The following is a 14641-nucleotide window of genomic DNA, read 5'->3' as shown; positions in this document are numbered from 1 at the left end:
CACACACACACACACACACACACACACACACACACACACACACACACGACTAAAGGGCCTCTTTGTTCAAGCTAGAGCCAGCCTGGCTTGGCCCTGCCAGGCCCACTATAACACAGAGTCTAGTACAGAAGATAACAGCTCACTCAGGCTCTTCAAAGGCAGAGACTAATCCAGTATTTTGGGGCATACTGATGAACAGACTGGAAAAATGAGCGGTGAAACAGACAATAATAACCTGCCTCAGAAAGCGTTGATAAACAGGGTCAGGTCAAGTCTTCACACATGCTTCTCAGTCTACAGAGTAATCAAACGTGTTCACGTATACAGTGAAACAGCACAGACCCGAGTACGCACTGCCAACATCTTAAGAATCTGTGAAAATAAAGAGTCAGCTGATAAGCATCACTGGACTTCTTGGGAAATGGAGGCACTCAGACAGAAACAGCCACAAAATGTGGACCCACGTTGGCAGCATTAAGCGCAGAACAAAACCACAGAGAAGTCTGCAGTCGAGCTCATCGCTTACCTCCTCATCCAATAGAACTCATTTTATTAAATTACAAAGGGAATTGATAAAGCAGCAGGTGACAATGAGGTCATATTCTCAAGATTAATGTCATGAGCTGAGAGGAGGTTTGGAAGAAGTATAACACAAGCTCTTTATCGGTGCTTTGCCAATGAAAGTGTTGTCCGTCGGGCCATTACTCACCACCTCCCTCCACCTAACTCCCCTTCATCTGAGTCAAAGGAGTACTTCACAAAGTGGGCGTATCAAACACAAAGTTTAAGAAGCAGTTTTCGACAAAAAACGCACAGGATGAAAGGAAGAACAAAGATTAAAGAATGCATGAGGACTGACATTTCTGCCCCTGAGAAAGAACAGTTCAGTATTCACACATCAGGTCATTCTGAGGTAAAGAGAGACATACTGAATAAAGGTGCTATAGCAGCAAATATCTCGATGACGACAAAGTGTGAGGTAAAATCCTGACAAAGCTTGAGGGTCAGTGTGCCTGCTCTTCTCTGATAGCCTGAGGCAGGATGTAAGAAATAGCAGCCACATCACCCACAGGAAAACACTCACTTCCTGTTTGCAGGAAATAGCTTCAGCTTCCAGAGAAGAAATCCCTGTGCACACTCTATTGAAAATTCCTCCTAGTATACTCACCTCATCTTACGACTCGCAACCTAAGCTAAGAAAGTCTTACTCCAGATTTCAACTGTTCAACTACGCCTGTACCAGCAGCTTTCCCCGTCACTGGGGCATTGGTATCCATGCTAACTGCATCTTCCCTTCTTACGGGACCCAAAGGAAAGAGTTGGGCAGCAGTACACTCAAACAACACATAATTAGAGACACACGCACAAGCTCCTTCTGGAGGGCGAGCACTCAACAGAAAACACATGCAAATGCATTAAAGCCTCTAATGTAAGCTTTTACATGCCGTCTTTCAGGATTACGGTACTATCCTGTGAAGTGCACAGGAAATAATAAACCCAAGGAAAATGTCTGTCGTCACTTTCAGCCTTTAACAGATGAATTCAGCAGGAGTCATTTTTCGGGTTCGGGTTATTATTACTGTGATGGGAGGAGAGAGGGCTGCAAGTGTGTGCACACACATGGGTGTGCAGATGAGGGCAAGTAGCCAATAGGCAGATGATGATGATGATGATGATGATGATGATGATGCAGAGCCTCAGTCAGCAGTGATGTACTGTTGTGCTGACATGCTCAAATATGCTTGAGTTAATTAGTCTCAAACAGCAGCTCTACTCTGCCATACAGCTTACTGAAAACCCCTCCACCAGGACCCTCAACATATCGCACACGCACACACAGTAAGACAGACAGTGAGACAGACAGACACCTCCGACTGAAAACTGTCACGGAGTCACTGCTAGAATAGTGAGGGTAGGAATAAAATACAAAACCTATAATCCAGGCTTTTGGATTAAAACGTTAATCTGAGCCATGCTTCCCTCTGAAGTCTACTGCTGCTGTCTCATGACAGCAGACAAAGTGAAACGGATAGAATGACGGACGGATGGATAGTTGGACGGACAATAGCAGGATGTAGAACTGAGACCAGTGTGATGTCAGCAAACAGGTTTCTTACAGCATGGGTCTTACACATGTCTCTATCTTACTCTTATAGAGGCCATGATGATATCTGTCTATGTTTTAACAAACCTTTAATAACATGCGATTGTGCTTAACTCTGCCCCCGACAACTCCGGATATGTTCTTGCTTAAATCACCACCCATCACGTTTGTGCGGTGTCAAAGTGGTGCAAAAGCTCCAGACAGGGGCAAAACCAACCAGTAATCTCGGATGGATGGAGATATATACATACATACATACAATATCCATTTGCAACTCCTTTGCTTGATCACAGAAATTTAAATCCTTCAGGTAATTTATTTCCACTTGAATAAAGTGAAAGCTTCATTGGAGCCTCTGGGCCAGGTGCAGGCTCTGATTATTTCCACTGACCCCAGAGCAGCTCCGCAGAGCTGATGTTCAGCAGGCTGTTCTCTGCTACCCGCTGACCCAGACACACAGCTAGGCTAGGCTAGGATCTCATGTGCAGCTTAGCCAGCAGCAAAGTCATCCGAGCTCAACCACACCAACCGTCCTCTGCCTCGAGAGACAGGCAGTGTTGAGGTCACACAGTGGGGACTTCTGGTGGGATTCGGACTTTCAACTTTTTCCGAAATCCTTCCGTTGGTTTAGTTCGAGCTTTTGGATTTCTCACAAACTTCAAAGTTTCAAATAGCCTCTTGGGCAGCGCTTCTCACTCTTTGGATTTGCGGGCCCACCCTCACCAGAGCGAGGAGTTTATTTAAGAGCTGGAAGATGTTTTGCTTTTCTTTTTTCCTCCTTTGGGGTGTGCAGATGGTGAAAGGTCCAAGGCTGGATCTGACACCCAATAACATAAATCTAATCTAACGCATGAACATGTCTCCACATACTGTGACCAACTTGTGCAACTATGGTTATTTTCCTCCTTATAATAATAATAATAATAATAATAATAATGAATTCAAACTCAATAACTTAAAGACGTCACATTTGGTTGATGTTTTGGTGGATTAAAATCATGCGTCGAGCCTGACAGATATACCCAACAGACACACTTATTGGCTTATCACACTTTTACTTACTGATATCAGTACATGTGGGCTGATGAGGAGTGCATATGGAGCATACACTTTTGTTTTTCATTGTTGTTGCTGGTGGACTGCATCTAGAGATGTGCATACAAAATTTACACAAGCATTCGTAAGTGTGTGTACACACACACTTTTGTTTTGGTGTCTGTGGAATCAAACTGTGAGCCAAAGCCTTGAGAAAGATAACCAGATCCAGCACTGGAACCTTTGGATTCAGCCAATCAACGCTCACACAACTATCAGTATTCCCACCCTAACCCCTCCCATCACACACATACACTCGACAGGAATGTGCAGATAAGGAGACATGGCCCAGCTTTCTCACTCAGCAGCTCTCTCATTCCTAACAGTTTCCCTCACTTTTTCCTCGCCTCAGACTCTGGATCTTTTTGCCTCAATCTGCTTTACTTTGAAACATTCTCCCTTCTTTTGTCTCACTGGGAATGAAAGCAAGGCCAGAGAACAAAACAGCGGAAATAAATGTGATAATATGATGTGACGATTTAATATCGGAGAACCAAAAATAAACAAGCAGCAGTGATGTATCAGTGAAGGTGAGGATTCATGGTCTGGCTGATAATTACAGTGATTACCGCCATGTGGCCGATAAAGTTTCAGAGAAATGACCGCAGTGTAAGTGACTGTCAACTAACAGAATTTAACAAATTACCAACCCTATGAATCCCTTACTGGCCTAAATTAACTGTGATTAAATCACATAAAACTAAACTGATTAGATACAACAGCTATTGACATCTCACCAGAAGGGTCCATTAACCCATAGTGTTGTACAACACCTATTGATTATATTTAGGTCATGCTGTCCCAACACACTTACATTTCACCATCAGAGCAAATCAAATAAAGAACGATACATCCACACCCCTCCATCCTCATGCTGGAACACCCACGGCTGGTTACAAATCTTGACAGTTACGGCTAGTATCAGCATGGAACTTCTCATGGAAATGCTAACTTTCATTGCTACATACCAAGTGAGCATAACAAGTTGTTGAAGGAGATAAGACAAGAGCCTCTGGGTTCAAAGGGTGATAGGAATGTCCCTGTTGTGTTGAGAGTATGGGGAAACCAAAACATTGGTATCCTTGATGTTTGTAAAAGATGCTTTACAGTGGTGAAACTCACTGTAGCACACAGGCCAGCAGTCACTACACACACACACGTTAATCAGAGAGAGATTCAGCAGGGTGTCTAACTGCAATGACAACACATGATTATTGTATTAAGAGCATAAACTTGGAGCAGACAGTTGGAATATTTGACACAGAAATAAAAACATTATGACTTTCAAATTTAAAGTTGCACAACATCTTTCAAAACCGTGCAACTCCGAAGCTCAACTCATCGTCCGCACAATTGCATGGTGCCATAAAACAAGGGGCCAAACCCACTCAATGGCATTCCAAAAGCCTTCTGAGGACTTTGCTACAATAGGCATGTTGTGGCTCAGAATTTATGGTGAATTAATGAGTTACTGTTGGAGCGGCCATTTTCCCAGCACTTAACTGGCAACATAATTACCATTCCCCCAGAGATGAGAGATAAAGGGGGGGGGGGGGGGATGCATGCATTCTTCAACAGAAGCACAAGCACAGAGAAATAATACACAAATTACTTCTATTGGCATCTAAAAAAAGAACTCCTCAGGACCCCTATTAGAGAGGAAGCACACACCCTCAAATATACCTAATGAACTAATTACAATGTGCACAGGAAAGTCTGTAATGAAGCCTTGTTATTCAGCAGCGTACATACAATGACTGAAAATCATTATGCTACTTTCAGAAGGCTGGCAACTGAAGGCCAGAGGAATGAGGGGAACACACCGAGTCGTTGTTTATGACTACAGCCGCGCAGTGCAAAGTTATCATATGCTTTTCTAGTCGCCAATCGCTGATGAAGTTACATTGTAAACCACCGATCTGTGTTTAAATCCTAGACTGTATATAAGAAGGTGTAAATTGACAGGACGGTGGCAGCATTGCTAACGGCTAACGAACGAAGTACCGCTCTGTTACGTTACGATGCGTTCAGGGTCTGTTTAGTGAAGATGAGTATTGGGGCGAAGGTAAATTATAACATATCATGATGTGGTCACATGGGATCTCGAAAAATGTAGTTTTGGTGAATTTGGTGATAAATATCCGTCACCCTGGACCTGTTCTCAAGGCACCCCAAGGTGCTGCGGCACCCACTGTGGGAAACTCTGCTCTGAACGAACTGCATTTACTGAGACTTTTTCCATTAGAGAACACTTTCAGCCTATAATAAAATACAAAAAAAGATATTGTTATGTTTGGTATGTAGTCATCCATCTCAGGTGATGATGTTTCATGATACAAAAAGGTAGTTTAGCACACGTTCAATCTGATAGTTAGGCAGTAGAGCAGATTTATGATAAGGAAAAAGATGAGTATCTGCACTCTTAATTTTGCATATCTGGCATCGAGTCATTAATTTGGGACTATTCTAAATCATGAAAAATAAAAATGCTAACGCCCTGAAATCAGACCCCCCACATCATCCATCATTTTTACTCTCAGTGACTGTGTAACATTACAATCACAGCCCAGCACAAGCCTGTTCTCTCCTTTCTGTGTTCTGGAAATGAACTAGTTCAGGGTCGTCCTTCAATCAGAGCGTAACTAGCTGGCCAACGTTAGCTAGCTTGCTATTTCCACCACGTTTTCACGCCGACGTTACACTGGCTACAGAAGAGGAGAAGAACAGTGGGCTGGTGGTTACAGAGGTGCAAGAGTTTCACACTGGCTACAACTGGGATGGTCAGTCTGCATAGCTGGTGCCCGCTCTCCTCCTGGAGAAATACTCTCCCAATGGAGTGGAGTGAGGCGGAAGGACCGCAGGGTGTGATACTCGTCTCATTTAGGGTCAGTAACTTAAGTCAAATCTCTCAGTCCCTTGCCCACTTTTTTAATTTTTCAAAATGAGTACAGAGTTGTTTATTGAAAACACCTAAGAGTGGGAAGTGGACGGATTTCAAGGTGTGTATATGGACAATATGTATATTAAGCAGGAAAAACAATTGTCAGAAAAGATGATAGTGTATGAATATAATTGTTAAAAAAAGGTCTCTAATAAAAGAAAATGACAGAAGTCTGATATCAGGAAATCTACACAGATACTGAGAGTGATTATTACGCCTTATATCATCTTAAGCAGCGGACAATGTCTCCCACAGGGTGATGACTGTTTCCCAGACAAAAAAAGACAGTACCGTTTCAACCAACACTGTGGAAGATAAGCAAACGAACACACAGCAGTGTGTATGAAGGCATGTAGGGCAACAAGCCTTGGGATGAATCTGTTCCAGCCTCTTTCTCTCTTCCCTAACCAGCTGAGCCACGGCTGCCTCTCCCTCTCTCTCTCCCCACACACACACACAAAACACCCTGTGTCAAATCCCCTATGCCTGCAGTGGGAATGATAAATCCCTGCAGAGACCTGCCTTTTCAGAAAGGATGCAGGGCTGACTCCGAGTGTCCTAGCTTTGATAGGCTGGCTGTTGGATAAGGATATGGACTGACCCAAGACATTTCCATCCACTCATCTCAATCAACAACATCAGCAGCAGCTGAGCGAAAGGTGGTGGATCATTTTATTCCAGCAGCCCATTTGAATCCTCAAGCAAAAGTGTGGACAACACTTATAATGCAGGGCTAATGCCAGGCTGGTCTTCCTGAGTGAGATCCGCAAGATAATATTTAGACTTCAGGTCAAGATCAGAATCAAGCCACTCACACACCAGAACAGCGTGTTATGGACTTCCTGGGCGTTCCCATGTGTTTTTGGTTGTGCTGAAACATCCTGCTGGACTAGCCTCACTCAGCCACACTATATCTGGGAAGCTCAGCTTTCACTGATAGATTCAAGTCAAGATTTGGGTAAAAAGATGAAGGCAAATTTTAACAATCCAGAACTACACCCATGTTATTCCAGACCAATGACAGCCAAGCAAGTGGTGCGCTCATCCTATAAAGTGGAAGAAGGGTTCATGTTGATGCCTCAGAGAAGCAGATAAACTGTCAATCATCCATTGCACAGCCTGCTTTGAATAACATAAAATATGTAATGCCAAACCACAATGAGACAAATAATATTTGTAGATTGGTTTGCAAGGCTACTGCTAGTCTTTTCCACAGAAGTCTTGACCTCCAGCTGGCAAGGAAATGTACTCCACCCTGTTGCATTTTAATTAAATAAAAATGGATATTAATGCGCTTTATAATATGCTTTTAAAAACAGGAAAAATCCCAAGCGCCATAACGCCATGATTATAGGAGCGAGAGGCAGTCTTTTTAAGATCTGCCATGTGATTCAGATTATAGCCGGTGCATCCCTCCCTCCCACTCCTTCCTTCCTTTCTCCATCACCTCCTCCCTCAGAAGACATTTTCTGCTTTCCTTCTTTCTTTCTTTTTTTTTTTTTCCTCTCTGCGGTGTGCATCTGTCCTGGATTTCCCTCCAGGGATGAAAGGATAAGCATGTCAGATGTCCTTGATAACTGCCGCACTCCAGTCTCCTGGCATTGAAACAACACAAACAGCTGCTTTCTCTCAATGTTTGCATCCAGACTCCAACAGAAGGCGATACCTCAGTAAAAACAAGTAGCTCATTATCATCACAACAGTCCACTGCTTTCTCTTTTTCAAAATTGGGCGACAATGAATCTGAGCAGCTGGACATAATGGTACTTTATATGAAGCTCACTCTGCATGTGTTGTGTGAGTTAAAGCCTCTCGTGGTCCGTGGACCTTAACATTTGATTTTGACAAAGTAAATGACACAATTGTGTGTTACAGCCGCCTAAAAATGAGCCAAACTGAAGCCCAGTTGAAGCAACACAAACCCCTGGTTGATGATATGATCGACTGGCAGCCCTCTCATCTATTACACAGAGACAGCCTACACCTGCGTTCCTTAATGCAAGTAATTTGAATCAAAGGCTTAAATCATCAATATATCAAAGAATGGCCTGTTAGTGTGGAGCATGTGGTGCAATGTGAGGCTGCTCAGTCCTCTTCATACAGTTGGGCAGTAGATGCTGTTCTCAAAATCAGCTGCATTGTGCCCAAGAGTGTTCCCTGGGAAGTTTTCAACCCAGATTTCCTGACATTTAATATCAATAACCCTTCTCATACCGCCCACTGCCCGCAAGGACATCATGGAAGAAGAGTTTATAAAACTTATAGGTTACATTTCATGTGTTAATATGCACCCTGGGGAGTGTATCAACAGAGGATTAGGTAAATTAACTATGATCGGATGGTGGTCTCAGACACTAGCTGTTCCATCCTCTGTTTATCACGAGTCACATCAGCCCCAACTCTCAGATAGTACGGGGAGCCTAGGACGCATAACAAAAACACCACCAAGTCCCCCCCCCCTCTAATTACATGTCGCTCCTTCATTGATGTAAATGGGAGTGTGTAATCATCAAAGCAAAGTAGAGGCTGCTCTTGGCCCACTGTGCAACTTTAATTATTACAACATCCTTCATACAAATGCATTTTCCCCTTGTTTCAGTCGGTCCACTCAGTCTAAACGCTAGAGGGACTGCTGATGCTCCTGATTCGGTTTCTTTTTTGTGTAGCATTCACAAAAGTAAACAGGAATGGCTGAAAGCCAAACGCAAAGACGAATAAGACTAGAATGTACCGTAGTGAGGCTCTTCTCCACTACAGTAGATTCTAGCCATAACAAAACAACAATAATCAAATTTAGATTTAAATTACACAATTAAATGGTAAAGATGCCATGTTTATCCTTACCATTGGTAATTAAGTAAATTGTATTATTTTGTCTTCAAATGATTAACGATCAAATAAAATGTAATCAAAAAAAACAACAACTTTGTTTTACGCCACTGCTGATGCGTCATCAAATATCTTCCTACCAGCACAGTATTGTGCAATTAATCAAATTAGAATTTCAATGAAAACAAGAGTCAGCATGAAGCGATTATTGGGCCGTATTCTACGTCGCATTTTTTCTCGTGTTAAATAAAATCCAGCCCACCCCTTTAGTGCGTAGCAGGGGGGGGCTGCTCGGTGTGGGAGGATCCCCTCGTGATAACTCTTACCGATGGTAACCGCGACTAGTCCTGCCCGTGGTGAAGGTGGCGCTTTACAACGCGCCTCGCCCAGACCTTGCCGATTAGTGCTCGCTGTGCCATCTCTCCCTGCGGAGATTTTTATATATTTATACCACCAATTTGTTGATGATTAAATTATTTACTCGGGCACACAACTGTTTACAAGAGTACAGCATTCTTCATAGACCTAGCCTCTTAATTTTGCTTTCAAAGTGCACCAGATTGATGCATTTAATTATAAAATGTGGGCTGCTTTTCTTTTCTAAATGCATGGCGTTTCCAAAGTAAGTGAGTAATTGTGTTAAATAATCGTCATCTCAATATTGACCATAATAATCATGACTATAATTTGTGCCATAATCAAGCAGCCCTAAAGCACAGCCAGACTGTCTTCCTCCCTCCTTGGTGCCAGAGCAGGAAGTCCAGCACCAAACAGAAAGATCTTTCCTTTTCCATCTTCATTGGAACACATCCTCCTCTAAACAGCAATTAACATTAACTGTTGTTTTGTAGTGTCGGCCTGTCATGACATGAAACTGAAAGCAGCTTCAACTTCACTCAGATTACGTTAGACATTATGCTATCTATCTTTCTGGTTTTGTCACCGTTGAGTGAATGCTAACAGAACACTAACCCAATGCTGCTAAATATAAGCCATACTGACCTCTGAGACATTGTCTCAACATACCTGGATGATACTCTATTCCTGAAAAACATTTTATTACAGTTGATCATTAACCGTAGCGTTACGTGATATGTGACTAATACCGATGTTATGTCCGTTTACCACATCTCATCCAGTGGAAGTAAATATTTGGTCAGTGAGTGATTAACAAAACAATAACAGCAGAAGGAAAGTCTTACTCGTCTTACAGAGTATTCCTGACAATGCATCATGGAACCTGTTAGCACACAATTTAGCTCGGATAAGGCCGTCTCCGTCAGTAGGAGCAGCTCTGGATGCTTAATGTGACTACTGTCTGCAGTTAGCTCATCAGTGCAGCGACCCCTGAAAGGAAGTCACTGTGTCTTCTGTGTTAAAGGAGACACAAGGCTTTTAGGTTTGGACAAGATGGAAAGATAAAGAAAGAAAGCTAGAGGACCTTCCTCTGATACTGAGATATTTGTTTATGTAAGAAAATCTCCACGAAAACCTCACTGGTCCAGTAGTTGTTGAATGCTAACAAAATACTTTTGTTAAACACTTTAATTGTAGTACTTTTTTGACAATTTTCTTGGAATGTATTTTTTTTGGGGTTAAAACAATCGCTAAACATAATTGTATTATGATTCCACTGGCAGACAATATTGCCCAGCTCTAACAATAACAAGTTAGCTTGGAATATGAAAACAAATCCTCTCATCACGTTTCTGCTTTTCAAAGGTTGATGAAAGAAACCCTTTATGAAAATATACCTTGAATGAATTAGGCTAGTGGAACAGAGGTTAGCCTGAAAAGAGGACAGCACTTTAAAAGAACATATACACACTTGTATGCAAAGTTGGCTATAACTGACATATAGCTTTCCTATCCTTAGAAAATGCTGAGCTATATGAAAAAGACAAATCAATACATTCTTCACCTGAACACTAAACTCAGAACTTTTTTTTTTGTTCAGGCTCTGATCACCATTGCTCATGTTTCCCCAAGGAATGCATTCACATCCCTCTAATCCAGTTCTTATGGTTTCACTTTAAGCAAACAATGCTCAAATGTCCAACAACCCGTGTGTAATAGAAATTGAGAATACTATGAAACTGAAGAGGAAACACTGGAATTACTGATGAGCACAAGAAAACGTTGGCTCATCACCAACTGCCAGCATAGTGTAGTAGTAGGTTTTATTAATGTCAAGGTGTGACAAAGGCCGTCAGATACAGCATAGTAACGTCACCAGCTGACACAACAGAGCTGGTTTCGTCTGACTGGAGCAACCGACCAAACCTGAATATCAACACCTCTGTTAGACAAACACTGCACATTCCTCACTTGTCAAACTGAAAAAAAATACACGGAGAGTAACTATGGAATACAGTGTAAAAATATTTACATCTAATTTGAGGATTGACCTATTTCTCTATTAGTTCATTTATTCTACTTGTCTATGTGATTAATGTATTTCGTTAAAGACATTGCAATCACATGGTGCATGTGTGTACATGTAGGGGTAGATGTCTCCTAGTGATGAAAGCATGAAGTTGTGTTTGTATGTTTAAGACTGGTCTGCTGTCAGTCACCACCTGACATGACACAGTTTTCAAATATTTCTGTAGGAATACTTCATTGGTGGTAGAAAATATGTTAGGCTTGACAGATATTCATCCAGCTGTTTGGACTGATGAATAGACAGCAGTATACACAGCTGATATATTAAGTTAGAGGCTGTCAATAATGGATTTGAAAGGGTGCCAAAAATAGTAAATAGTTCATAAGTTTTAATTCCTAAATAAATAATAAATTTAAGTATATTTAGTGTAAGTGAATTTACTTAAAGTGAAGTTAAAAGTTAAGTACGCAAAAATAAGATTGTAAAGATTCCACTTTTGGGTAACAGGTGTCCGTTTCTCCCAGACTGGAGACAACAACAAACAACCTAAAACTAAAATATCCTCAAAATAAACTTTCATAAAGCAAACTCGATCAAATGTAGTTCATGGTCCATATTTTCTAGGATCTGTGGCATGTCAAAATGGGGAAAGTTCTGCCTCAGTTCGTTTTTCCTGCAACTTTTTAATAATAAACTATTAAGACTGTGACTTTAGATATCAACAGGTAGCTGAGCGGAGGCCTGGTGTGAACACAGCAGGGGGACTTTTCAGCAACAGAGAGTAATAATCTAAATCAGATTATTATGAACCTAGTCACGTACAGTAGAAACAGCATGGCAGGTTGTAGGGTCAAATTATGCTACTAGGTGTAACGTTAGATCAAACACACTCTCTCTCTCACTCTCTCTCTCACTCACACACACACACACACACACACACACACACACACACACACACACACACACACACCTCTACCATCAAGCATACCATACCACTACCAACAACAGTCTACAAAGTTTTATACCCCAACTTCAACACAGTTGAGCACTTTTTAGCCAGTGTTAGCTCTTCAGTTTATCACACACGTTAGCTAACGTGACGTGAGCTAGCAGAATAATGTTGGAACAAAACACTTAAGCTAACACTGGCGTTTTATCCGACCAGGTTACCCACCTTATTTGAAGCTTTGGAGGACATTTCACACTCTTATTCCGCTTCAAAAGTGGCACGTTAAAAGTTGTGGGTGTCTTTTTGATAATCACTTTAGGGTGCTAGCGGTATTTCCCTTCCAGTTGAATTGTCGCCCAGCTGCCGCCACGCCGGGCTACGTTGTTATTTTATTTTATCCAGGACGACGAGGAACATGTCACGAAAAGCCCCGTGGAAAGTCCAATGTCCATTATCTTATCTGAAACGTTAACGTTAGTCCGGTCAGGTGTCGAGTCATGGGAGGAACTCGAGTTGAAAAAAAAGAGAAATAAGACCAATTTGCTTTGACGTTTCGTTGCTAACCTCTGGATGAAAAGTTGTGAAGAGTCGGCATCCCTCGGACGGTGTGCAGCAGCAATGGACTCTCTGGGTGAACCTCTCCCTGCTCTCGGCTCTGTGAGCAACGGCCGTGTCGTGTCTGGGCGGAGCGAACCATTACATGCACAGAGGGGTGCAACACTCTGGAAAAACGGGGGCACTGTCCATTTATCCCGAAAGGTCTCCCCTAATAACGATTTTTTTTCTCAAGCAGCCAGCAAGTATATATTATTTCTCATCATTTTGTTTACTTTAGGTTAATTATATATTTGTATCGGGGCTATTATTAAAATGCCCGCCCCTGTTATCCCAGGGAATAAACAGTCCGGGATACAATAAGGAGAAGAGACGCCGCGGCTGTCCCTGCTGATGCTGAATGCTCACTTTCACTGTACGATGATGGCTAATGTTGTGTTTGTTGGAATGTTACACAAGTACTACTATAGTAGCCTTTAAACTCTGTAGTTTGAGGGGGGAAACAGTGTTGTTAGTTCAAATTCAGCACAAATCTAAAGCCTGTCTTCATAACAAAACAGCCGACTATGTGTGTAGAATATTATAAAAAGTTGGTTGCACAAGAAGTGACCTAAACTATTTCCCTTCTTGGTGATTATAAGGGTTGTTTTGTAGATAACACAATTAATCAATAAAGTAAACAGACATTCCTTATTTGAAAATATTTCTCAGCACAGAGCCATTGGCAGTGTTTGTGGCTGGTCGTCACCTCACATAAAACCACAAAAGCTATTCAGTTAAATTCCCATGACTTCCTAAACCTGACCCCACCCACAGGATGCAACAATCTCAGCTTGTATTGTTTCACAGTTTACCTCTGTTTTCAGCAAACAATATATGCAACATTACAAGTGGGTCACGGGAGAAACCCAAAATCGCGACTTTACAGTAATAAAGTTGTCAGTGTCCGTGGTTACAGTACATGTGATTGCGAGCATACAAACCCAGAGACAGACACTATCTTTTCCAAACAAACTGAGCAATCACATTCCCTAAATCTAGCTCCCCCAATGATTACTTCCTCTGTGTCTTTCGCGGTCAACTGTGGAGGAGGTCTTTTTCGGCAGTGTGGGGGGTTGATTCCCAGCAGACATAATCCTACAAGGCTAAAATACCAGCAGTCAGGAATAGCAGACAGGTCTTGAGGGTTGCAGAGGATGACCTCCAGAAAGGCCAGGTCACGCCGAAAGAAAAACTGCATCAAGACAGATGAACCACTCTAAAACCTGCAGCCATACTTCAACCAGGGAAACACATACTCGTTTCTAAAGTATGTCTGGAGAAGACTTGGACATACAGTTTTCACCACAAGGATTCACCAAAACTTTTGAGAAAAAAAACATGCATATCCAAAACAGACAACAATATTTTGCATGCCCCAAGGATGATACATACTAGTATTGATGCAAGTCGCTCGCTCCTTCTGAAGCTCCTCAAACGCCTGTCAGGATCGATCAGTGCGGACAGTAGGATGTTTAACATCATCCTTTCGGGTTTTAACTAATAATAAACAATAACCAAAATTGAGCTAATCACATCTGAAAAAGAACAAACAGAAGCTTTTCCTCTGCTGCCTGTTTTTCGCTCTCGTCCACACCTGTGATGGTACCTCAGATGTTCTAGCAGTGAGGAGCAAGAGATTAGTGACACTCCAATGTGATCAAAGCTATCTTTGTCCTCTATGCTTGCATCCCTACTCTCTCTCTCTCTCTCTCTCTCTCTCTCTCTCTCTCTCTCTCTCTC

At 42.1% G+C, this 14641-nt stretch overlaps 1 protein-coding gene across 11 annotated transcripts in view; it reads right to left on the bottom strand.

Annotated features, from left to right (window-relative positions):
• The window catches only part of tjp1a (tight junction protein 1a), an 83418-nt gene that overhangs the window by 32459 nt on the left and 36318 nt on the right, over positions 1-14641 (bottom strand). The window contains exons 1-2 of one of the 11 annotated variants that reach the window (XM_031846733.1): positions 12869-13059; positions 12530-12764 (exon numbers count right to left, since the gene is read on the bottom strand). The exons of 9 other annotated variants lie outside the window; for them this stretch is intronic. In XM_031846733.1, the coding sequence (XP_031702593.1) occupies positions 12530-12553 (24 nt within the window). In that variant the 5' untranslated portion in view covers positions 12554-12764; positions 12869-13059. Of the gene's footprint in view, positions 1-12529; positions 13060-14641 lie in introns of those variants that run through there. One more of the 11 variants, XM_031846732.1, reaches the window with a different exon arrangement.

Source organism: Anarrhichthys ocellatus, unplaced genomic scaffold, assembly GCF_004355925.1.
Source record: "Anarrhichthys ocellatus isolate YVR2014 unplaced genomic scaffold, GSC_Weel_1.0 scaffold6, whole genome shotgun sequence".
Lineage (NCBI taxonomy): Eukaryota > Metazoa > Chordata > Actinopteri > Perciformes > Anarhichadidae > Anarrhichthys > Anarrhichthys ocellatus.
This window is presented reverse-complemented; position numbering and strand designations above follow the sequence as displayed.